General features: G+C 50.0%; 1 protein-coding gene across 1 annotated transcript in view; it reads right to left on the bottom strand.

Annotated features, from left to right (window-relative positions):
* Nucleotides 1-24,493, bottom strand: part of SETD2 (SET domain containing 2, histone lysine methyltransferase) — a 76,068-nt gene that overhangs the window by 25,361 nt on the left and 26,214 nt on the right. Inside the window, exons 4-12 of the mRNA XM_064703749.1 lie at nucleotides 24,337-24,468; nucleotides 21,733-21,861; nucleotides 19,889-20,012; nucleotides 18,794-18,871; nucleotides 18,469-18,566; nucleotides 17,274-17,400; nucleotides 12,084-12,218; nucleotides 10,514-10,642; nucleotides 8,126-8,779 (exon numbers count right to left, since the gene is read on the bottom strand). Coding sequence (XP_064559819.1) covers nucleotides 8,126-8,779; nucleotides 10,514-10,642; nucleotides 12,084-12,218; nucleotides 17,274-17,400; nucleotides 18,469-18,566; nucleotides 18,794-18,871; nucleotides 19,889-20,012; nucleotides 21,733-21,861; nucleotides 24,337-24,468 — 1,606 coding nt within the window. The remainder of the gene's footprint in view (nucleotides 1-8,125; nucleotides 8,780-10,513; nucleotides 10,643-12,083; nucleotides 12,219-17,273; nucleotides 17,401-18,468; nucleotides 18,567-18,793; nucleotides 18,872-19,888; nucleotides 20,013-21,732; nucleotides 21,862-24,336; nucleotides 24,469-24,493) is intronic.

Here is a 24,493-nt window from a genome sequence, read left to right as displayed (position 1 = left end):
ATTTGGGCCAAGATTTTTAGGTTTTTAAAGATATTTTTGCTTTTCTGTAGAGCTCAAACACGCCACATGGAGTTTGAAGCATCTACAAAAAAGAGAGGCATTGAAATTCCCAAAAAATGCCCTTCAAATAAAGTTTTTTTAATTTATTTATGTGTTTGCTATGGGCTACAATACTCCAAATCTAGGTTTTTTCAGATGAAATGTAAAGAAGCAAAACAGCAGCTCCATGTTTGGGGTGGGGAGGGATGCAGGATAAACCCATAATTATATAGGATTTATGTATTTATAAATGATGTAATCCATATCATGGAATCATGGAGTGGTTTGGGCTGGAAGGACCTTGGAGCTCATCCAATCCCAGCCCCCACCACGTGCAGGGAACCTCCCACCAGGCCAGGATGCTCCAAGCCCCATCCAGCCACCATCCATGGATTTAATCTCATTTTCCAACAGAATTCCATAGCTATGGATGGCAGGAATGACTTTGCCTCTCCTTGACTCGTGTGGGATGGAGGTGACCACAGGGCAGGCTCTGAAGCCCCAAATTCACCTTCCAGCAGTGCGTTTTGCCAGGAGTTTTTTTTATTTTCTATGCTAAACTCCTAAAAATGTTTATTTTCAGAGCAGCACATCCAAAAAATCCCTTCAAGTCTACCCTGGTTCCCAGGGGGGATGAGGAGCCACCATGGATGAACACCATGGATGTCCAGGGGGAATGAGGAGCCACCAAGGAATGGGATCATGGATGAACATCATGGATGAACACCATGGATGAACATCATGGATGAACACCATGGATGAACTCATGGATGAACATCATGGATGAACACCATGGATGTCCAGGGGAATGAGGAGCCACCAAGGAATGGGATCATGGATGAACATCATGGATGAACACCATGGATGTCCAGGGGGAATGAGGATCCAGGGGGAAATGGGATCATGGATGAACACCATGGATGTCCAGGGGGGAAGGAGGAGCCACCAAGGAATGGGATCATGGATGAACACCATGGATGTCCAGGGGGGAAGGAGGAGCCACCAAGAAGGATATGGGAACATCATGGATGAACACCATGGATGTCCAGGGGGAATGAGGAGCCACCAAGGAATGGGATCATGGATGAACACCATGGATGAACACCATGGATGTCCAGGGGAAAGGAGGACCCAAGGAATGGGATCAGGATGAACACCATGGATGTCCAGGGGAATGAGGAGCCACCAAGGAATGGGATCATGGATGAACACCATGATGAACACCATGGATGTCCAGGGGGAATGAGGAGCCACCAAGGAATGGATCAGATAACACCATGGATGAACACCATGGATGTCCAGGGGAAAAGGGGAGCCAGGAATGGGATCAGGATGAACACCATGGATGTCCAGGGGGAATGAGGAGCCACCAAGGAATGGGATCATGGATGAACATCATGGATGAACACCATGGATGTCCAGGGGGAATGAGGAGCCACCAAGGAATGGGATCATGGATGAACACCATGGATGTCCAGGGGGAATGAGGAGCCACCAAGGAATGGGATCATGGATGAACACCATGGATGTCCAGGGGGAATGAGGAGCCACCAAGGAATGGGATCATGGATGAACATCATGGATGTCCAAGGGGGAATGAGGAGCCACCAAGGAATGGGATCATGGATGAACATCATGGATGAACACCATGGATGTCCAGGGGGAATGAGGAGCCACCAAAGAATGGGATCATGGATGAAAATCCATGGATGTCCAAAGAGAATGAGGATCCAGAGGAAATGGGATCATGGATGAACACCATGGATGTCCAGGGGGGAATGAGGAGCCACCAAGGAATGGGATCATGGATGAACACCATGGATGTCCAGGGGGAATGAGGATCCAGGGGGAAATGGGATCATGGATGAAAATCATGGATGTCCAAGGAGGAATGAGGAGCCACCAAGGAATGGGACCATGGATGAACACCATGGATGTCCAGGGGGAATGAGGAGCTACCAAGGAAGGGATATGGTGAAATCATGGATGAACACCATGGATGTCCAAGGGAGAAGGAGGAGCACCAAGGAATGGGATCATGGATGAACACCATGGATGTCCAGGGGGGAATGAGGAGCCACCAAGGAATGGGATCATGGATGAACATCATGGATGTCCAAGGGGGAATGAGGATCCAGGGGGAAATGGGATCATGGATGAACACCATGGATGTTCAGAAGGACAACACAAATGTTGGTAAGAGCTAAACTACACCAAGCCCCCAGCTCCTAAAAAAGATCTCTCCCATGAAAGAGCAGGATGGGGAATGGAAACCATTGGGAAAAGGCTCAGTGGGAAGAGAAGGAGGATAAGGAGCACCTGGAGTAAGGGGATAATCCTGGCATTGCCACTCTGCCATGCCTTGCTCTAACTTCACCAGGACATTGGGGTGCCCACTCCAGACCCAGCCCAACAACCTGGCCAGCCCTGAAGTCCAGGAAGCCCAAAATCCAAGGTGAGGATGAGCAGGGAGCGAGCTCTGTGCTGGTGGAGAGAAACTCCAGCCCCGCTCAACGGAGCCTCCAGCATCCACCCCGTGTGGGAAGATGGAGGCAGCAAAAGGCTTTGAACCAGGAACAAACGGAGGGATTTGTCCAAATTGCTCCATGAGAAGCAGATGGTGGTCGGAGCAGGCTGGGGAAACTCCCAAGGAAAGGCAGTTTTATTTTTGGAAACGGAAGCCGCTGGCTCGGAGCTGCAGGATTCCTCAATCAGCTAACGGGCTCCAAATGGCTCCCGAGCGCCCAGCGCGGCTTTGAAGGCACCGCACGCCAAATTAAAGGCAGGAGGAAAAGTGACACCAGTCTGTTCGACACAAAAGAGGGGGGAAAAAATGGGATTTAGGCTGTCCAGCCTCAGGCATGAGCCAGCCTCGGCTTGGGAAAGGGAAGAGCTGCAGGATGGAGTCACAGCTCCAAGGGCTCTGCAGTGGGAAAGGAAGATTGGGTCTTGATGGAACCTTCCACACAATTCTGTCACTCCTGAACTAACAGCTGGACTTGATGACCTTGGAGGTCTTTTCCAGCCTCAATGATTCCATGAGTTTATCCTATGATTCTATGAGCTTCTGTTGATTTGTGGAAGGAAGAACACAACCAAATCCATCCCCTACCAGGCTGGATCCTCTTCCCTCCCTTCCTCTCTCCTCTTAGTCCTGCTCTGCTTTGGAGATTTGTTTTGGGTATCCAGACTGAGTTTCTCCTTTGGAACAGCTGTGTTCCCTTCCACACTCATGTACACACAACAGCACAGAGAAAATGATAAAATATTAATAAAATCTGTGAAATTTCACAAAACTCCCCCAAAATGTTGGTTTAAGACCAATTTTGATCTGATGGTGTCATTTTATCCCCAGGATTTGTGTTTTCTTTGGGCCAACACCACGACATCCCTGCTTGAAGGCCAGAAGATCCCACAGCAAACCACGGCCTGGCTGCTCCCCAATCCTATTGTTTTCCCCAGCTATCCCTTGCTCTAAGTTATAACAAATTATAAAATTCCTGATTAAAGCACGGGATGTGCGTGCTGGAGCCAGAGCCAGGCACTCCAGGATGGCCTCACTGGGAAAGGGACAGGCCAGAGCAGCTTCAAGGATAAATCAGAGGAGACTTGGAAAGAGCAGCCCAGGGGAAGATGGAAGCTCAGCTGCCTTTGGTCACCCAAGATGTCCCATTCAGGGTGAGATGGCCTCCAGGGGAGGATCAGGTGGGATATTGGGGAAATTCCTTATGGAAAGGGTTGTCCAGCAGTGAAGAGGCTGCCCAGGGCAGGGGGGAGTTGCCATCCATGGAGGGATTTAAAATCCCTGTGGATGTGGCACTTGGGGACAGGGAGCAAGGGTGGTCTCGGCAGTGCTAGAGGATGGTTGGACTCAATCATCTCTGAGGGCTTTTCCAACCTCTCCAATTCCCTGATTCCATGATTATTAAGTGCCAAAAAAAATCCACTTTGGCCCAGGTCAGGGTGAGGACTCAGCCTTGAGCTCCAAGTCACCACAAACGCTCCCAAGGCCAGAAGTATCCAAATAAAACCTTTTACACCCAAGACTGGCTCTAACAAAAGATGTTTCCTAAAACCAAGACCTTCTCCAAGTCACAAGGGAAGGACCTGTGGATCCTCAGAGCCACAACCCCTTCCCAGAAGGTGAGGGCCTCCTCTGGGGTGGGGAAGATTCCCAAAGCTCAGTCCCACGTGAGGCAGAGCAGCACCAAAACATCCTCTCTGTCCCTGAACTCAGCTATCAACCTCAGGACGTTGGGAAGAGCTTCCCAAGCTCGGCCCTATGGCATATTCCAGTGATTCCAAGAGTTCTGTTGGCCATCACACCACCAAAACATCCTCTCTGTCCCTGAACTCAGCTATCAACCTCAGGACGTTGGGAAGAGCTTCCCAAGCTCGGCCCTATGGCATATTCCAGTGATTCCAAGAGTTCTGTTGTTCATCACACCACCAAAACATCCTCTCTGTCCCTGAACTCAGCTATCAACCTCAGGACGTTAGGAAGAGCTTCCCAAGCTCAGCCCTACGGCATATTCCAGTGATTCCAAGAGTTCTGTTGTTCATCACACCACCAAAACATCCTCTCTGTCCCTGAACTCAGCTATCAACCTCAGGACGTTGGGAAGAGCTTCCCAAGCTCGGCCCTACGGCATATTCCAATGATTCCAAGAGTTCTGTTGTTCATCACACCACGTGTCACCTCCAGCATGGCCTCTCCACACGGATCAGCCCACTGAGCCTTACCTGAGCACAATCCACCTGGGAGAACCCCGTGGAAGCACCACAGCTGTGCCTTGCTGGGTGTTGTGGCACCGGGAGGGAGTTTTCAGCCCGGGAGAAGCCATGCAGCGCTTCCTCAGAGAGCGGGAACGGCGCCCACGAGCCCGGGCTGAAAACTCATCCCACCAGGAATGTGAGTGAGTGTGTGTCGTGCCAGGGGTGCGGCCGTGGCCAGCACTCCTCAGCGAGCCCTGGGAGGGACTCACAAGTCCTGTGTGTAGAGGTAGAGAAAAAAATCAAGCTCACTTAAATCCTTTCAGGCCAGGAGCTGGGATTTCCCCGGAGCGACGTCCATTGCCGGCAATGGACGCACCAAAATAACGTCGGCATCCCCGAGTTAACCACCTCTGTCCTCCTTTCACCTATCACACTGCTCATGCATCAGCCAGCTTCCCAACCATCTTCCCGGCTCTTGGCGCTATGTCCTCTCCCTTCTTCCGCACGGAGTTGGAGAAAAGGAGCCCCTTGGTCAGCTCTGGCTGCCCGGAGAAGCTGGATGGAAACGGTGGAAATTACAAGGGGGTGGTCAGCAAGGCTGGAGAGGACAGCGCTAAAGTCACCACGTTTCCGACCCTCCCGCCCCCCAGACAGTGCCAGGTGTTCCACCACGCCAAAATCCCGGCTTTTCCAAAGCTTGGATGTGCTGGGAAAAGGCACCTGGGGGTGAGATATCCATCCCCCTTCCAGCTTGGATTTGTCTTTTAGACATCCGGGGTGGGCTTTGGTGGCACCTAATGAGGTGAGAGTTGGACAGAGGCAGTTAACTCCTGGAGCCATGAAAAAGTCCAGGACAGGATAAATTCCCAGCTCCCAGTTTTTCCCTACAATTGTTTTGTGGGAGAGAAATGAATTGTCACAGCCCCGTGCCACGATCCTGCTTTTTTGGGGTGGATTTGCTGGGATTACTCCAAGCTCATGAGATCCAACCCCATCCCTACAATCAGATCACGACCTGAGGATCATTAATAAATACACAGAGAGGATGAGAATCCACATCTAAAATACGGGAATGTGTTAGATGTATTTTAGGTCCCACCACAACTTCAACAAAACTCTGTAGATTCCCAAGCTGAGCTTCTCCAAGCTCCAGAGAAAACACAAATCCTGGGGATAAAACGACACCATCAGATCAAATCTGGTCTTAAACCAACGTTTTGGGGGAGTTTTGTGAAATTTCACACATTTTATTAATATTTTATCATTTTCTCTGTGCTGTTCTGTGTACATGAGTGTGGAAGGGAACACAGCTGTTCCAAAGGAGAAACTCAGTCTGGATACCCAAAACAAGTCTCCAAAGCAGAGCAGGACTAAGGCCTGACTTAACTTTTAGTTTAAAACAGCTTGGACTTGATTCTTGGAGGTCTTTTCCAACCTCAACAATTCTCTTGGCAACGATGGAAAAGGACTTTTCCCAACTGAACCACAAATCCAACCTGACAGTGTCACTTTGAGAGGAAAACCACACCAAGAGTCTGCAAATTCAAATCTGGTAAATGATCAGATCCACTTGGAGAAAAGGAAGGAAAGCACTACAGAAATGTGTTTTACCCCATCCCTTCCCCCCTAAGATTTCTGTCACAAATGATTGTGCCCCAAAATCTGTGCAGGTTCAGGAGTATCTGATCCTCCTGAAAAATTCAGACTGAGGTAAAATGTCCCTGAATTCTCCTGGGAACCTCTGCATTTCTAAATTCTGGTGTTTGCAGCTCCAGAAATGGCACAAGCAAAGCTTAAGGTGAGGTCTCCTGCACCTGTGCTGGTTCCGCTGCACAATTAACACCCATTATTTTAATTAACCTCTTGCAATCATTACTCATTATCAAAGTCAATGGGTAAATAAACTCCTTAGCTCCATGATGCATCAGAAAACATGGATTTGCTTCAAACTACTTCCAGTAATTAAAGCAGGGCTGGGGGTTGATTAAGAGAAGGGCAGAAATCCTCCAAGTCCCACCAAGCCCACAGGGAGCTGGAATTGTGGCAGTGCCTTCAATTCCTGCTGGATCCTCAGGAATCTCTGGGTTTGGGCTCATTAAAGAGGCTCCCAGCCCTCCTGGCCTTGAATGTAAGGAATATGAAATAACACATGGAATGAAATCCTGCGGGAGCAGCGGATCCGTGAGGAGCTCCCAAAGATCTAAAGAAACCCAAGGAATGGCTGAAGTGTTGAGTGGGGAGTGAGATCCACAGAGCCATGGAATGGTTTGGATGGGGAGGGACCTTAAAGGACATCCAGTGCCACCCCTGCCATGGCAGGGACACCTCCCAATGTCCCCAGGGTGCTCCAAGCTCCAGCCTTGGGCACTGCCAGGGATCCAGGGGCAGCCACAGCTGCTCTGGCACCAGTGCCAGGGCCTGCCCACCCTCACAGGAGGAATTAATTCTTTCTTAACCATTAATCTAAATCTTTCCTCTTTTACTTTAGAACCATTGCTGGAATGTCATCCTACATCCCACTAAAAGCTGGAGGTGGCTGCAGATCCCATTGGCCACCTATGGGACAGGGACACGATTCCAGAGGACAGAGGGAGCCACCAAGGCCTTCTCTTGAAGAGGTTTCCTGCTCCAGAAGAGCCTGATGGGAGTGAAACCACTCAAGTCCCAAATAACACCCAAATCTGGGCACTTCCGAGTGTGAACAGCCAGGGGATGATCCAACACTGCCTTGGAGGGAACCTGGCAGGGCCAACAGAGCCTTCACACGGTGCAGATCAACAGAGAGGATGAAAGGACAGGAAAAGCTGGAGATGTTGGGATAACTCAACTCAGAGAATCCCAGAATGGTTGGGCTGGGGAGGAATCTTAAGGATCATCCAATTCCACTCCCTGTCATGGGCAGGGACACCTTCCACTATCCCAGGCTGCTCCAAGCCTGATCCAACCTTGGACATTTCCAAGGATGGGCCATTCAGGAGTAGCCATGAACAGCTCCAAGGATGGAATTCAGGAGCAGAAAGTCCATCCATGTTTCCACACTGAGGGATGTTTCCACACAAAATGCTCATGGGAATCTCAATCCCTCAGAGCTGCCCTTTCCCTGGAAGTCTGAGGGGATGACCAAGGTGTCCTTGTGTGCCCAAACCCAACGAGCTGCTGGTGTCACCAACACCTGGACATTTCTCAGGTCACACCCAGGGCAGCTGCCACCAGAGGACTTAGACAGAAAGCACTTTTTGTGTGGAAAAAGCCACTTAGATACCAAATATTGACCAAAAGACATCAAAACAGCCCCATGTGCACCACACCACCACCAAATCCACGTTTTCCTTAGCTCCAGGAGCTGGAGCTGCACGGAGCTGCCTCTTACCTTGAGCTCCTTCCAGCTGTCGAGCAGCCTGGTGGCCAAGTCGCTCACATCCACGATTTTATCCGTCTGCTCCTGGCTCCTCTCGCTCTCCACGTCAGAAACTCCTTCCTCCTCATCCTGTGACGGTGTCTCCATGGCCATGGGCTCCTCCAGCTTCGCCCCATTGCTCTCCTTGACCTCTGCCTCGGGCTCGGCCTCCAGCTCTGCAGGCTGGGCTTTGCTGCTCTCCACCGGCGCCTCCACAGCACTTTTGATCTCCTGCTGCTGCTGCTGCTGCTGCTGCTGCTCCTCTGCCACCTCCATTGGGGCAGCCTCCAGCTGGTCCAGGTCCTCCTTGCCCTCCTTCCCTTCCAGCTCGCTGGTGGTGTCCGAGATGGCGCTGTCCATGCTGTTCTCGCTGATGATCTTCAGCCGGCGGAACACCAACTTCTTGGGGGTGTCGGCGTCGCCCTCGCCGCCCTGCTTGGCCGCCAGCTCGGGGGTGTTGAGCGGGGTGTGGGCCCGGGATGTGTTCTCGCTGGAGTAGCCGTCGCCCTCGCTGAGCTGCGGCACGGCCGTCTTGGTCTGAGCCCAGCGCTGGATGATGGGCAGCACCTTGCTCTCCTCCAGCATGTTCTTGGTGGGGATGGGCAGCAGCTCCAGGGTCTTCATGATCTGAGGGTAAGGACAAGCAGGGCGATGTCAGGATTTAAAGCTGTGTCCGAGCTGGAATAATTCACTTTTCGCAGGAAAAATTAACTCTGGAATTATCAAGGTGATTATAAAATTCTGGTTTGGGTGGGAAGGGACCTTAAAGGTCATTCAGTTCTCCTTGCCGTGGGCAGGGACACCTTCCTCTACCCCAGGTTGCTCCAAGCCCTGTCCAAGCTGGCCTTGGTCACTTCCAGGGATGGGAAGTCCACAACCTCTCTGGGCAACCTCACCACCCTCACAGGAGGAATTAATTCTTTCTTAACCACCGATCTAAATCTTTCCAAGAATTCCTTGCCAATACCCCAAAATATAAAATTTAAATATCTGATCTCCTCTATGTAGTGACAGTCACAGGTGATAGATTTGGGGAAGTTTTTTTTCATGGAAAGGGTTGTTAAACACTGGAATGGCTGCTCAGGGAGGTTTGGAGTGCCCATTCCTGGAGGTGGCACTGAGTGCTCTGGGCTGGGGACAAGGTGGGGACTGGGCACAGCTTGGACACAATGCCCTTAAACTTCCAGAAGTCTTTGGGCATCCAATCCCAAATTGTTTATGGAAAACTGAAACATTCCAGCTCCACTTCAGACTGCCAGGATCTCAAATTCCCTGGGCTTCAGCACAGAATAAACAGCAGCAGCAACAACCTTTAAGTTCTGGCTCATGGAATCTATGTCAGGAATCTAAGGAAAACCACAGGAGCAAATTCCTTCCGTTTATTAAGGATCTGCCTGAGGGCAGAAGTTCCAGGCCTGTAGTTCTGAGGCACCTGAGGTTGCTTTCCATGAACACTGGGCACAGATTTGTATTTAAAAAAACAGAAGGAAAAGAAAATCCTCGTGATCCCGAGCATTCAGCAAAGCTGCCAAAACCCTTTTCCCGAAAAAAAGGGCTGGCCAGCCCTGGCACAGGCTGGAGTCCCCACTCCTGGTGGGATCTGAGGGCCCTGTGGATGTGGCACTTGGGGACAAGGGTGAGTGGTTGTGGGATCTCAGCAGCTCAGTCCTGAGGTGTCACCGAGAGCACCCTTGGGGGGCTCGGGAGTCCTGGAATGTTCCAGAAGTGTCTGGTGGCTGGACTTTGATCCTACACAGGAGACGACACCTGTATGAGGACAGGAGGGTTTCACCGGGGTGAATGGTGAAGGGATTGGTTAATTAGAGAGTGAAACACAGGGTTTAGGATTTCTGTACAGGGGGGTTTAGAGAAGTAAGATGGAGGAATTGGGGCGTGTCCTGTCCTTCTTCTTCTTCTTCTTCTCCTCCATCTTCTGTGGTGATGGTGGCACTTTGGGATTGGTCATTACTGAAAGTGCACCAGACAATAAGAATAAAAGGTATTGGGGAAAAATGATAAATATTGTACACGTAACTTTGGGTATAAAGATAGGTGACCGCCCGGAGGGCAGGGAGTGTGCTCATGGCTGGCTGCTGAGCAGAGCTCTGTCGGGCCGAGAGAAAATCTTTTAGATAAACAATTAATAAACATAAAAACCGAAAGAAGAACTGAAGCCTCTTCTCGTCCTTTGATACGCGGGCTGCCCCAAGGCCACCCCGGGCCTTTCCAGGCCCTTCAAACAGCCGAAAACCGGACAAGTGGTGGCCTCAGCAGTGCTGGGGAAGGGTTGGACTCGGTCCCAAAGGGCTTTTCCCACCTCGAGGATCCCGTGAGAGCTCCCAGTGCCAGGGAACCACTGACCTCCAGCTGCAGCTTGAGGTTGTTGGCCGTGCTCCCTCTGCCGTCGCCCAGCTCCGTCATCCAGATCCAGAGCAGGGACAAGCCGTGACACTCCAGGAAGGACTTGAGGCAGGACTGCGAGTGCGTGTTCTGCAGAGAGAGCCACAGGTGGGAACATCAGACACTTCCAGGCAAAACCATGGAAAACTGCAGAAGAGGGCATATGTGGCCAGAAGTTTAGAGTCCGGCTAGCTGAGGGCGAAAGGCCGACGCCCCTCTGCAATTCCTGGCCAGCTCCCTTCGGTGTCTGATGGCCTCGGGCTGTGCTGGCTGCGGACTGGCTCACACCGCTGGTATTGGGGAGGAACGGAGCTGACCATTTCCCGGGGGTTAAACATCGGTTTATTGAAGGTGTTGCGGGATCCAAACACGGGGAAACCAACCGGGAAAAAGTTTCTTCATAGGGGGTGAAAACAGGATTATAAAGGAGGGGGGTGGGTACAGGCGGAACCAATCGGGAAAGGTGAGGGGATGAACTTCACAGAACTGACACTCCATGGAGACCAATAATCAAAAGGTAAAGGAGGTGTCCTGGGACCCCAGCCAGCCACCATCTCCAGAGAGGAGAAGGTTCTCGAAACCTGGGAGGAGAAAGGGAGTGATTGACTGGACAGGGAGGAAACAACTTTCACTTATAAGGGAAACCAGGGGAGGAGCAATTACACATCGGCAACTATGAATAGCGGTTACTATGGCAACTTAGCTGACAGGCTAGCAGTGGCGGGAAAAACTGGGGGAACGAAACCATTTTACACATAATAGGGGAGAACAATACATAAATTGGGGGAATAACACAAGAAACTTAACAACACACTACAACAGAAAACTGCTCCACTGGGATCATGCTGAAAGCCGTGGCAGAGCCAGAACTCGGCACCTGAGCAGGCCCAAGCTGATTTGAGTGGCTGGAACTGCTGGGGTTGGAGCAGGGATGCGGCAGCAGGACTGCTGCAACCACTACAGCTCAAAACTGCGGGACAGTGGATCCTGGAGCTGCTCAGCTGAGCTGGGCATGCAGCAAAAAGGGCAGGAGCTGCCTCCCACACTGCCCCTGCTCCTCTGAGGATGTCCCTGGAACAGGACATGGATCTCCCCTATCGAAGTGAGGGAGCAACCACCTTTTTTGATTTTCGCATCTGACTCCGATTTATTAATCAATCATGCACCTTTTATAACAGTGTTAATCGAGTTCATGCACATTGCAAAATCTGAGCTCACAATAGGTCAGAGATAACACACCAACCCCTCCTTATGTTTCCAATACCAAGATTTGGGTTCTCAAAATTATTTTTGCTTTCCCAAAACAGCCAAAGACAGAACATCCACTTGTTTTGAGAAAGATGCCTGAGAACTCTGATGTGCAAGGCTCTCAAGGCCTTCATGTTTGTCACTTTTACCTGTAATTAAAAACAACCTGAGAACTTCTGCTGTTTACAGAAACAGGCTGTGAGAATTTTACTCCTCACAGCTGCCTTCCGAGCCATCCCTGAATAAATCTCCAACACCCCCCTCGCAGGCCGCTCCTCCTCACCTGGATGAGCTTGAGGCAGGTGAGTTTCTGCTCCAGCGTTTCGATGCGCACCATGAGCCGCGACAGGCTCAGCACCTGGTTTTTATCAGAGAGCCCCTCCCCGTTCTCCAGCAGCGCCTCCAGCTCCCCATCCACCTGAAAACACCACAGACAACACCCTCAGCCCCAGCCCAGAAAATTCCCTGACTCCAAGCTCCCTTTTCCCTCATTTTCCATTTTCCCATTTCCCATCTTCCACCTTGCAGCTCTGCTGGAAATTCCACGTGGTTGCACCAAAACCCTCCCGGCCCTGAGTTTATCTTTTCATGCAGAAAACAAGCTAAGAAATTATTTTTAATTGCAGGTAAAACTTACTATTTATACTCTTGAGTTGTATAAATTCTTTATAAATTTGTAATGATTAATGGATTATAAACCATAACAGATTTATAATCCTTACAACCAGAGAGTCCCTCTCCACAAGGACACTGAAATCTCATCCTCTCATTTAGGGACTAATTAGTGTTTTAAAACACCCTATAAATGATTTAGGGATTATTTCTTGGCTTACTCACTCTCTAGAAATGATTTAAGAATTATTTCTGGTTTCCTCCCTCTCTGATACAGCACATTAAAATGAAACTGGCATTTTTAAACTTCCCCAAAGAATTAGGAATAAATCTTCTCCATAGGAACAGAGGTTTATCCCTTCAAGGATGGAATAACTGCAATTTGTAGGAATTAAAGAAGAGCCTGTACAGGTTCTTGCAGAAGATTTCACCCCCCAAAAAATTCCTCTTGCTCTGGATTCTCTGCACTTTTTCCACATGGCATGAACCCTTCCCTGCAATTCCATGCATTGTCTCTAAAATTCCACCTCCCAACCTGGAAATGGTGAAACTCTGCCCTTGGAGCTGCCAAATTTCAGGTGATGCCTTAAATGGCAAAGCCAATATTGTTCATCTACAAATCATGGAAAGCAACCCACATTTTTAAATCCAATTTATGGTGGGGTTTAGTTATGGATGAGCAAATACTGGACCTGGGAAAGTCATTCTCTGGTGGGAGTTTAAATAACCAGGAGAAAGGAAACTGGATTTAACTGAAGATCCAAGAAAACACAAATCTTGAGGGACCTTGTGAAATAAAATCATTGGAGTTGGAAAAGATCTCCAAGATCATCAATCCAACCTTTGATGACACTGAAAACCCTGAGGTCATCAGGAGTAAACATCTCCCAAAGGAACAGAGATGGGATGGAACGGCCTCAAACTGTGCCAGAGGAGGCTCAGGTTGGATATTGAGGAAATCCCTCAGTGGAAAGGGTTGGTGGTGGTGGAATCCCCATTCCTGGAGGGATTAAAGCCACGTGGAAGTGGCACTTGGGGACACGGGTGGTTTTGGCAGTGCTGGGGAATGGTTGGGCTCAATGGCAGAGGCTCAACCTGGGAAAGTCATTCTCTGGTGGAACTTTAAAAAACAAGGAGAAAGGAAATTGGATGTAACTGAAGATCCAAGAAAACACAAATCTTGAGGAACCCTGTGAAATAAAATCACTGGAGTTGGAAAAGACCTCCAAGATCATCAATCCAACCTCTGATGACACACAAAAGTCATCAGGAGTAAACATCTCCCAAAGGAACAGAAATGGGATGGAACAGCCTCAAACTGTGCCAGAGGCGGCTCAGGTTGGATATTGGAGAAATTCCTTCATGGAAAGGGTTGGTGGTGGTGGAATCCCCATTCCTGGTGGTGGTGGGATCCCCACCCATGTGGATGTGGCATTTGGGATGAGAAGAAACAACCTCAAACTGCGCCAGAGGAGGCTCAGGTCGGATATTGGGGAAATTCCTTAATGGAAAGGGTTGGTGGTGGTGGAATCCCCATTCCTGGAGGGATTAAAGCCACGTGGATGTGGCACTTGGGATGAGTGGAAACAACCTCAATCAAACTGCACCAGAGGCGGCTCAGGTTGGATATTTGAGAAATCCCTCAGTGGAAAGGGTTGGTGGTGGTGGAATCCCCATTCCTGGAGGGATTAAAGCCACGTGGATGTGGCACTTGGGGACACGGGTGGTTTTGGCAGTGCTGGGGAGTGGTTGGGCTCAATGGCAGAGGCTCAGCCTGGGAAAGTCAGTTTCTGGTGGAACTTTAAAAAACAAGGAGAAAGGAAATTGGATGTAACTGAAGATCCAAGAAAACACAAATCTTGAGGGATCTTGTGAAATAAAATCATTGGAGTTGGAAACGATCTCCAAGATCATCAATCCAACCTTTGATGACACTGAAAACCATGAGGTCATCAGGAGTAAACATCTCCCAAAGGAACAGAGATGAGAGGAAATGGCCTCAAACTGTGCCAGAGGAGGCTCAGGTTGGATATTGGAGAAATTCCTTCATGGAAAGGGTTGGTGGTGGTGGAATCCCCATTCCTGGAGGGATTAAAGCCACGTGGATGTGGCACTTGGGGACACGGGTGGTTTTGGCAGTGCTGGGGAGTGGCTGGGCTCAATGGCAGAGGCTCAGCCTGGGAAAGTCAGTTTCTGGTGGGACTTTGAAAAACAAGGAGAAAGGAAATTGCATTTAATTGAACATCCAAGAAAACACAAATCTTGAGGGACCCTGTGAAATAAAATCATTGGAGTTGGAAAAGATCTCCAAGATCATCAATCCAACCTTTGATGACACTGAAAACCCTGAGGTCATCAGGAGTAAACATCTCCCAAAGGAACAGAGATGGGATGAGAGGAAACGGCCTCAAACTGTGCCAGAGGAGGCTCAGGTTGGATATTGGGGAAATTCCTTCATGGAAAGGGTTGGTGGTGGTGGAATCCCCATTCCTGGTGGGATTAAAGCCATGTGGAAGTGGCACTTGGGATGAGAGGAAACGGCCTCAAACTGCACCTGAGGCGGCTCAGTTTGGATATTGGAGAAATTCCTTCATGGAAAGGACTGGTGGTGGTTGTGGAATGCCCATTCCTGGAGGGATTAAAGCCACGTGGAAGTGGCACTTGGGGACACGGGTGGTTTTGGCAGTGCTGGGGAATGGTTGGGCTCAATGGCAGAGGCTCAGCCTGGGAAAGTCATTCTCTGGTGGGAGTTTAAATAACCAGGAGAAAGGAAACTGGATTTAACTGAAGATCCAAGAAAACACAAATCTTGAGGGACCCTGTGAAATAAAATCATTGGAGTTGGAAAAGACCTCCAAGATCATCAATCCAACCTTTGATGACACTGAAAACCATGAGGTCATCAGGAGTTGGCCTCAAGCTATGCCAGAGGCGGCTCAGGTTGGATATTGGAGAAATCCCTTCATGGAAAGGGCTGGTGGTGGTGGTGGAATCCCCATTCCTGGAGGGATTAAAGCCACGTGGATGTGGCACTTGGGATGAGAGGAAACAACCTCAAACTGCACCAGAGGCAGCTCAGGTTGGACACTGGAGAAATCCCTCCATGGAAAGGGTTGGTGGTGGTGGAATGCCCATTCCTGGAGGGATTAAAGCCACGTGGAAGTGGCACTTGGGGACACGGGTGGTTTTGGCAGTGCTGGGGAATGGTTGGGCTCAATGGCAGAGGCTCAGCCTGGGAAAGTCATTCTCTGCTGGGACTTTAAAAAATGAGGAGAAAAGAAATTGGATTTAACTGAAGATCCAAGAAAACACAATTCTTGAGGGACCTTGTGAAATAAAATCATTGGAGTTGGAAAAGACCTCCAAGATCATCAATCCAACCTTTGATGACACTGAAAACCATGAGGTCATCAGGAGTAAACATCTCCCAAAGGAACAGAGATGGGATGAAACGGCCTCAAACTGTGCCAGAGGAGGCTCAGGTTGGATATTGGGGAAATCCCTCAGTGGAAAGGGTTGGTGGTGGTGGAATCCCCATTCCTGGAGGGATTAAAGCCACGTGGATGTGGCACTTGGGGACACGGGTGGTTTTGGCAGTGCTGGGGAGTGGCTGGGCTCAATGGCAGAGGCTCAGCCTGGGAAAGTCAGTTTTTGGTGGTACTTTAAATAACCAGGAGAAAGGAAATTGGATTTTATTGAACATCCAAGAAAACACAAATCTTGAGGACCCCTGTGAAATAAAATCATTGGAGTTCTAAAAGACCTCCAAGATCATCAATCCAACTTTTGATGACACTGAAAACCATGAGGTCATCAGGAGTAAACATCTCCCAAAGGAACAGAGATGGGATGAAACGGCCTCAAACTGTGCCAGAGGAGGCTCAGGTTGGATATTGGAGAAATCCCTCCATGGAAAGGGTTGGTGGTGGTGGAATGCCCATTCCTGGTGGGATTAAAGCCACGTGGATGTGGCACTTGGGATGAGAGGAAACAGCCTCAAGCTATGCCAGAGGTGGCTCAGGTCGGATATTTGAGAAATTCCTCCATGGAAAGGACTGGTGGTGGTGGAATCCCCATTCCTGGTGGTGGTGGGATCCCCACCCACGTGGATGTGGCACTTGGGATGAGAGGAAACAACCTCAAACTGCACCAGAGGCGGCTCAGGTTGGATATTTGAGAAATCCCTCCATGGAAAGGACTGATGGTGGTGGAATCCCCATTCCTGGAGGGATTAAAGCCACGTGGATGTGGCACTTGGGGACACGGGTGGTTTTGGCAGTGCTGGGGAGTGGTTGGGCTCAATGGCAGAGGCTCAGCCTGGGAAAGTCAGTTTCTGGTTTGATTTTAAAAAACTAGGAGAAAGGAAATTGCATTTAACTGAAGATCCAAGAAAACACAAATCTTGAGGAACCCTGTGAAATAAAATCACTGGAGTTGGAAAAGACCTCCAAGATCATCAATCCAACCTCTGATGACACACAAAAGTCATCAGGAGTAAACATCTCCCAAAGGAACAGAAATGGGATGGAACGGCCTCAAACTGTGCCAGAGGCGGCTCAGGTTGAACATTGGGGAAATCCCTCAGTGGAAAGGGTTGGTGGTGGTGGAATCCCCATTCCTGGAGGGATTAAAGCCATGTGGAAGTGGCACTTGGGATGAGTGGAAACAGCCTCAAGCTATGCCAGAGGCGGCTCAGGTTGGATACTGGAGAAATTCCTTCATGGAAAGGGTTGGTGGTGGTGGAATGCCCATTCCTGGAGGGATTAAAGCCACGTGGAAGTGGCACTCGGGGACACGGGTGGTTTTGGCAGTGCTGGGGAGTGGCTGGGCTCAATGTCCAAGGCTCAATCCCCAAACTCACCGAGTCCTTTTTGCGGGACCGCTCCTTCTTCATCTTGCCGCCGGCCGCGCGGATGCTGACCCTGTTCTCCCCGCCCAGGTAGCCCCGGCAGTTGGAGGAGCCACAGAAACATTTCTGGGCCTCTTTGCTGTTGGGGGGGACACAAAGGGAGGCTCAACAACAGCCCAGCCCCAGCCCCAGCCAGCTCTGCCCCCACCACAGCCAGGAATGGGAATGGATCTGCATGGAAGAGCCACTGAAACCCAAATCAAGGCTTTATTCCCAACACAGCTGCCATGATGCCCAGCCTCACTTCCAGGCTCTCCACAGGCCAAGAACCAGGAATCAGAGAGGAAAAGGTGGAGCTGGTGGGGCTGACAACTTCTCATCCCACATTGCCAACAATATCCTAATTTTCCTAAGGAATTCAGCCTCAGGATTATACATCCATTAGGAAAAACTTGCATTTCATAGCATTTTATAGCTCATATATTGAACTTGAGAGCTCAAAACAGGATAAAGAATCAGCTCAGGATTCATGAAAGCAGCAAAATCCACATGGAAAATTTGTTTTGGATGTTCAGCCATGAATAATAAACACTATATATATATATATAATAAATACAATAAATATAGTTCCCAAGGAATATTTCTACCAAGCCCCTGTATTTCCCACTTGACACACCATCCATTTTAAACTCCATTCCACAATTTCTTGGGAAAATGGTAGGGTTTTATTTTAAATATGTGGAACCCACTGGAGGAACGTGGCCCTGCAGGGGTAAGAAGCAGGGAAGCTCAATTCCAGGAATTTCTAGGAATCAATTCCAGGAATTTCTAGGAATGAGGAGTAATCTTAAAATGCAACTAAAAACTCATTCCTGCTTACAGGAAGGGCCTGGAGAAGGATCCAGAAGGAAAAGGAAGGGATGTTCCTCAAGTTATACTTCACCAAAGAGTAATGGAGGTTTAGCAAAGGGATCCCAATTCCAGGCTGGAGCTTTTGGATTAGGCCAGGAAGAGGGGATGAGTTTTCCAGGAGGTTTTACAGCTCCTCAAAGCTTGCAAAGCCATAAAACAGCAGTGGGAAGGGAAGAACAGGAATTCTCGAGGAATATCCCAAAATCTAATTAATAACCAGCCAGAAGAAGCAGGGAGGGGAATCCTCTGGGAAAGGGATGGAGCAGGAATTGCTGGGCCAGCAAAGGGGACGTACCCATATCTCTGGAATTGGTAATCAAACGTCAGCTCCGAGCCCGACGGCACCAGCTTGGTGGTGAAAAACCCAACCCTCAGCTGCCCATTCACAGTCCACTGTGGAGAAAAGATCCAGGAGTTATTCCAGCCTCAGCTCCAGGTCTGCATTCCCTCAACACCCCAATCCTTGGAGAAACAGCACTGGGGAGTTTAAAACCAGGCAAAGAGCCAGGTGTTTTGGTGTCACTGACACAACAGCAACAAAAACCCCCAAATTAAAGAAGGAAATGTTTCACTGTGAGCTCTGCAGAGGGAGGAGCTGCTGGATTGACCCAGCATTTTACCTTTTGGGTCTCACAGTTTGGCTCACAGCTGTGGTTCATGAAGCGGGAGCAGTTCCCTTTCTGGGTGGCATCGATGATCTGAAAAAGGGACAAGAAATGCAGGGAAAGGTTCATTCCTTGGGATGGGAAAAAGCTGCAAAAACAACCCAGGTGGGAATCATCTCCTTTCCCACTGTTTATTTGATATTCTCCATCTTTATTGTAAAGACTAGGATTTGTTAGGACATTAATTCCCCCCCAAAAAAAAGCACTTAGGTAATTGGCTCCTCATTTTCCAGAGTTCTCCAGCTGGATGCAGATCCTGGATTTTGTTTCTTATTTTTGTTTTTGGGACAGTGAATTTTCTCCCACACACCTAATACTCCAAGGGAAAATTCACCCCATAAATACAAACACCTTTTATAAGTGGAAATGCTCTTTTGTGACACTTAAAATCACACAACAATCTCAAAAATCCTTATTTTAGGAGGAAAAACCCAGGAAAAACCACTCTGAGTATTTTTAGCTCCTTTTCTCTCAAGCTCCCCAGACCCAAAAGGTTCTGACAGGAGAGACAAGGAGAATAAGAGATGGAATTTCTATTTATCCCCCTTGTTCTCAGGCAGAGAGAACAGCCCCACATCCCTCAGAGCTGAAGCAGCCATAAATAATTAAGGATATCCCATTTATAAATATTCCAGTGGCAATCCTGCGCAGAGGGACTCTGCCAGCTTTAAATATCCCAATTCCAAGGAGTTTAATGTGAAAGGAAATGTGGATTTTTGTTACATTTGAGCACCCAAAAAGGGCAAGTTTGGCTTGGAGCATCTTCCCAAACTTCTCTCCCATGGAACAATGAGCCATGCTCCATCTTCTCCTTTGGAAAGACACTTTCCCCTCCCTAAAAACGCTGGGATACTGGGATTTAAGCTGCCAGAATTTTGTTGGAACTCAGCAATGGGTTAAAGAATCCTGAGGCTTGAAGTTTGCTTTCCTCAGGAAAACATTCCCAGTGGATTCAGGACATTGTTCCATGGGATCCCAAGGAGCTGGTGCTGCACACAGCTAAATCCAGCCTTTCCCAAAGCAATCCCACCCCAGCAATCCATTGCTCACCTCATCATTCTTCAGGGCCATGAAATAATAGTGGATGTTCTTGTTCCGGGCATATTCCTTCACCCGAGCCTTGAATTCCTTGTGATCCAGCACCTCCCCACAGTATTCCAGGACAAAAGTGTTGCTGCAAGAGGGAAAAACATCCATTTTCTTAGCAAAAAACCTACACAGATAGCATAAAATAATCTCTGTTCAGGTGGATTCTCTGAACACAACTCCCAGCCTGGCCATCCTGGTGGTGTAGCAATGATGAAGTGCTTTAATCTCAGGGAATTCTGATTAATTTGGGATTTTATGCTGTCACATGGGAAGGTGGCAGAAGGATGAAGCTCCCCTTGAAGCAGGGTTTGTTCTATAAATTCTATATATTCATAGAATTACAGGATGGCTTGGGTGGGAAGGGAACTTTGAGCTCATCCCATTCCAACACCATTCCATGGGCAGGGACACCTCCACTGTCCCAGGGTGCTCCAAACCAAATCCAACCTGGGCTGGGACACTGCCAGGGATCCAGGGGCAGCCCCAGCTGCTCTGGGCTGGAAAACACCTTTCAGGAAGGAATTGTCCCAAAATCCACCCTGGACCTGCCCTGGCCCAACCTGAGGCCTTTCCCTCTGCTCCTGTCCCTGTTCCCTGGGATAAGATCCCAAATCCTCCCCAGGTGCCCTCCTGGCAGGAGCTGTGCAGAGCCACAAGGGCCCCTGAGCCTCCTTTGCTCCAGGTGAGCCCCTGCCCAGCTCCTCAGGGATTCTGCAGCCCCTTCCCAGCTCCTCAGGGATTCTCCAGGCCCTTCCAGCTCCTCAGGGATTCTCCAGGCCCTGCCCAGCTCCTCAGGGATTCTGCAGCCCCTCCCAGCCCCTCAGGGATTCTGCAGCCCCTTCCAGCTCCTCAGGGATTCTGCAGCCCCTTCCCAGCTCCCTCAGGGATTCTGCAGCCCCTTCCCAGCTCCCTCAGGGATTCTGCAGCCCTTCCAGCTCCCTCAGGAGTTTTCCAGCTCCTTCCCAGCTCCCTCAGGGATTCTCCAGCCCCTTCCAGCTCCTCAGGGATTCTGCAGCCCCTGCCCAGCTCCCTCAGGGATTCTCCAGCCCCTTCCCAGCTCCCTCAGGGATTCTCCATCCCATTCCCAGCTCCCTCAGGGATTCTGCAGCCCCTTCCCAGCTCCACAGGGATTCTCCAGCCCCTGCCCAGCTCCTCAGGGATTCTGCAGCCCCTTCCCAGCTCCCTCAGGGATTCTGCAGCCCCTGCCCAGCTCCTCAGGGATTCTGCAGCCCCTGCCCAGCTCCCTCAGGAGTTTTCCACCTCCTTCCCAGCCCCGTTCCCTGCCCTGGACACACTCCAGGTTGCTCCCTTCTCCCTCATCTTGGTCTCCCCATCCTGACCCTCCCTTGTGCCTCAGGAGATCTCAATGTCCTCGCTCCTCTCTCCTTTCCTGGCCTCACCCAACCCAGCTCTTGGAATTACAATCCTGAATTAACACCAGGAGGAAAGATTTCCCTCTGGATGCTCTTATTGTCCAAAGGGGAGGAAGAGGAGGAGGACTCAGAAGAGAAGTTTTGCAGAGATGGGAAGAGAAGGATGGACACAACTGGAGTGGAACAGGGACAGAGAAAGGGGAGGCAGATTCATCCCAAGAATAAGCCATGGAAAGGCTGTTGGGGAACCAGGAAGAGCAGAAGCAGAGTGGGAGATCAAAGAACAGATGGGCAGATGCCAAAGAGGAAGAGGGACACCCATCAGAACCTCAGCCCATCTCCTGGCAGGCAAATCCAGAGCCCACAGGCCCTTTTTCCCTTCAGCAGGGAACACCAGGGTGGGAACAGGCTGTGGGAAGAGGGAAGGCTTACGATGGCAGGTCCTTGGCAGCTCTGAGCCCCCAGCCCTTCTTCTCAGTCAGGATCACCTCCACATCCGCGTGCTGCTTCTTCTGGAAGCGCCGGTTGGAGCAGTAGTCGCCGTTCGGACACCGCGAGGAGCTGAGGGGAGGGAAGGGAAGGGAGCAAATCAATTCCCAGCAGGAAAACAGCGCCAACAGGAAGGGCTCAGATGGGAAATAAACCCCAAAGAATCACGAGAAATTCCGTGCGAAACCTTCAAATGTGGTTTGCTATAAAAAGCACAGCCACGTGACTGCCGGCGTGCAAACGCAGATCGTTTATTTCTGGAAAGATAAAAACATTTGGAATGCTGATCCTGCTGTATTTCTGTATCAGGGCATCCCAGTGGGGAGAACTGGGCTCTTCTCCCCTTCTTCTGGGGGTTATTCCTTCAAAATATTCCCTGCCCTACATCTGGTCTATGAGATAAGAGCAAAAATTGGGATTCTGCCTGGTAATTCCAATCCTTCCACAATGCTTGTGCCAGAAGGGAACCCCACCAAGCACCCTGTCCCTGCCTCCAGCTCCCAAACCTCTCCAGAGGGAGAACAGACACCAGCCATAGGCTGGAGAGGCTCTGGAGAAAGGAGATCCAGGAGATTGTGAGGGCTGATCTCCTGCAGATCATCCAAAGATTTAAATCATGGAATCACGGAATGGTTTGGGTGGGAAGGGACCCTGAGGATCATCTCATTCCACCCCCCTGCCATGGGCAGGGACATCTCCCACTGTCCCAGGCTGCTCCAAGCCCCATCCAACCCTGAAACCTTCCAGGGATGGAGCAGCCACAGCTTCTGCTGGCAGCTCCCAAGGTCCCTCCAGGCCGGCACAGACACTTGGCTGCCACAAACACATGGTGTGAAAAATCCTTTTGTTAGGATCTTTCCTCCTGAGAAGCTGAGAGGCCTCAGAAATGAAATGTGAACATTGATTATCTGCTGCTGTGGAATGCAACAGGTGCATCTGGGATTGGTCCATGTTGGTTGTTTTTAACAATCACAGTCGGCTGGCTCGGACTCACTGGTCAGTCACAAGATTCTATCATCATCCTTATTCTTTTCCTTTCAAGCCTTCTGATGAAATCCTTTCTTCTATTATTTCATTACATTTTTAATACAATATATATTTCATAAAATAATAAACCAGCCTTCTGAAACACGGAGTCAGATCCTCATCCCTTCCCTCGTGAACACCACCACGCTTCACTGCCACCTCCCAGGAATTCCCAGGTTATCTGAGGGATTCCCAGGACACTTCCAGGCCAATCCATGGACCCCCAGCTCACCACTCTGTAGTAAACCCCTCAGGTTTAGCCAGGGCCCCTTGGAGAATAGAATGCTGACACAGCAGCAAAGAAGTTTCCTGTCTCCAGGGACATCCGCCTTGTACCTTATCCCTATAGCCATGGAAGGCAATATTGTGTTAAACCCTACCATTGGTCACTTATGGTCACTCTAACACCTTTGCCATTGGTCAGGATTGGATCCAGGCCAAGGGTATAACAGTAGCACACTGTACCCCTACTAACTCGGAAGAAGAAGAGCTGAGACCCTTCACAGACCCTCCAATAAAGCCATACTCGTGGAACAGCCAGCGTCTGCTGCTTCTCCTCTCTCTGCCGTCTGCTGGAGCCTTAGGCCAAGGGAAAGCTACCTAGCAAGCAAAGCTGAAATCACAAGAGCTGCCCAATCACTAAGAGCTGAATATTCCCTGCTTGCTGGGGGCTGACCCGCGGCCTTGGTCTGAGAGCGAGCTGGCTTCTGGCACCCAGTGCCCTTGGGGCTGAGCTCTGGAGCTGGAACAGCTGGCACAGGATAAGACCAAGCAAGGCTCATTTAAGGAGCTGTTTGTCCTCCTCCATCACAGCACCCAGGGTCGGAACCAGGCTGCAAACAACACAGGCAGCGCCAGAAATCCCTCCCAAAATAAAGGTTCTAAAGGTTCAAGGACACCTGGAGAGGCACTTGGGAACAGAGTTATCATGGCTCCTGCACCCACTGGATGCACAGGGCTGAGGGGAAGGTGTAGTAAACCCCTCAGGTTTAGCCAGGGCCCCTTGGAGAATAGAATGCTGACACAGCGGCAAAGAAGTTTCCTGTCTCCAGGGACATCCGCCTTGTACCTTATCCCTATAGCCATGGAAGGCAATATTGTGTTAAACCCTACCATTGGTCACTTATGGTCACTCTAACACCTTTGCCATTGGTCAGGATTGGATCCAGGCCAAGGGTATAAAAGTAGCATCCTGTACCCCTGCTAACTCGGAAGAAGAAGAGCTGAGACCCTTCACAGACCCCTCCAATAAAGCCATACTCGTGGAACAGCCAGCGTCTTCTGCTTCTCCTCTCTCTACCGTCTGCTGGAGCCTTAGGCCAAGGGAAAAGCTACCTAGCAAGCAAAGCTGAAATCACAAGAGCTGCCTGATCACTAAGAGCTGAACTTTCCCTGCTTGCTAGGGGCTGACCCGCGGCCTTGGTCTGAGAGCGAGCTGGCTTCTGGCACCCAGTGCCCTTGGGGACTGAGCTCTGGAGCTGGAACAGCTGCATAGGATACGACCAAGCAAGGCTCATTTACCACTCGATCATGAGCAGGCGATTGAGGCAATCCTCCCCACAGGCCACCTCGCCCTGCGCCCGCTCCTCCTTGGACAGCGGGGGACACTCGCACAGCATCCGCTTGATGTCCCGGTGAGATTTGTTCTTCTTCCTGGCAAAACAAGGCGTGGGAATAC

Source organism: Zonotrichia leucophrys, chromosome 2, assembly GCF_028769735.1.
Source record: "Zonotrichia leucophrys gambelii isolate GWCS_2022_RI chromosome 2, RI_Zleu_2.0, whole genome shotgun sequence".
Lineage (NCBI taxonomy): Eukaryota > Metazoa > Chordata > Aves > Passeriformes > Passerellidae > Zonotrichia > Zonotrichia leucophrys.
This window is presented reverse-complemented; position numbering and strand designations above follow the sequence as displayed.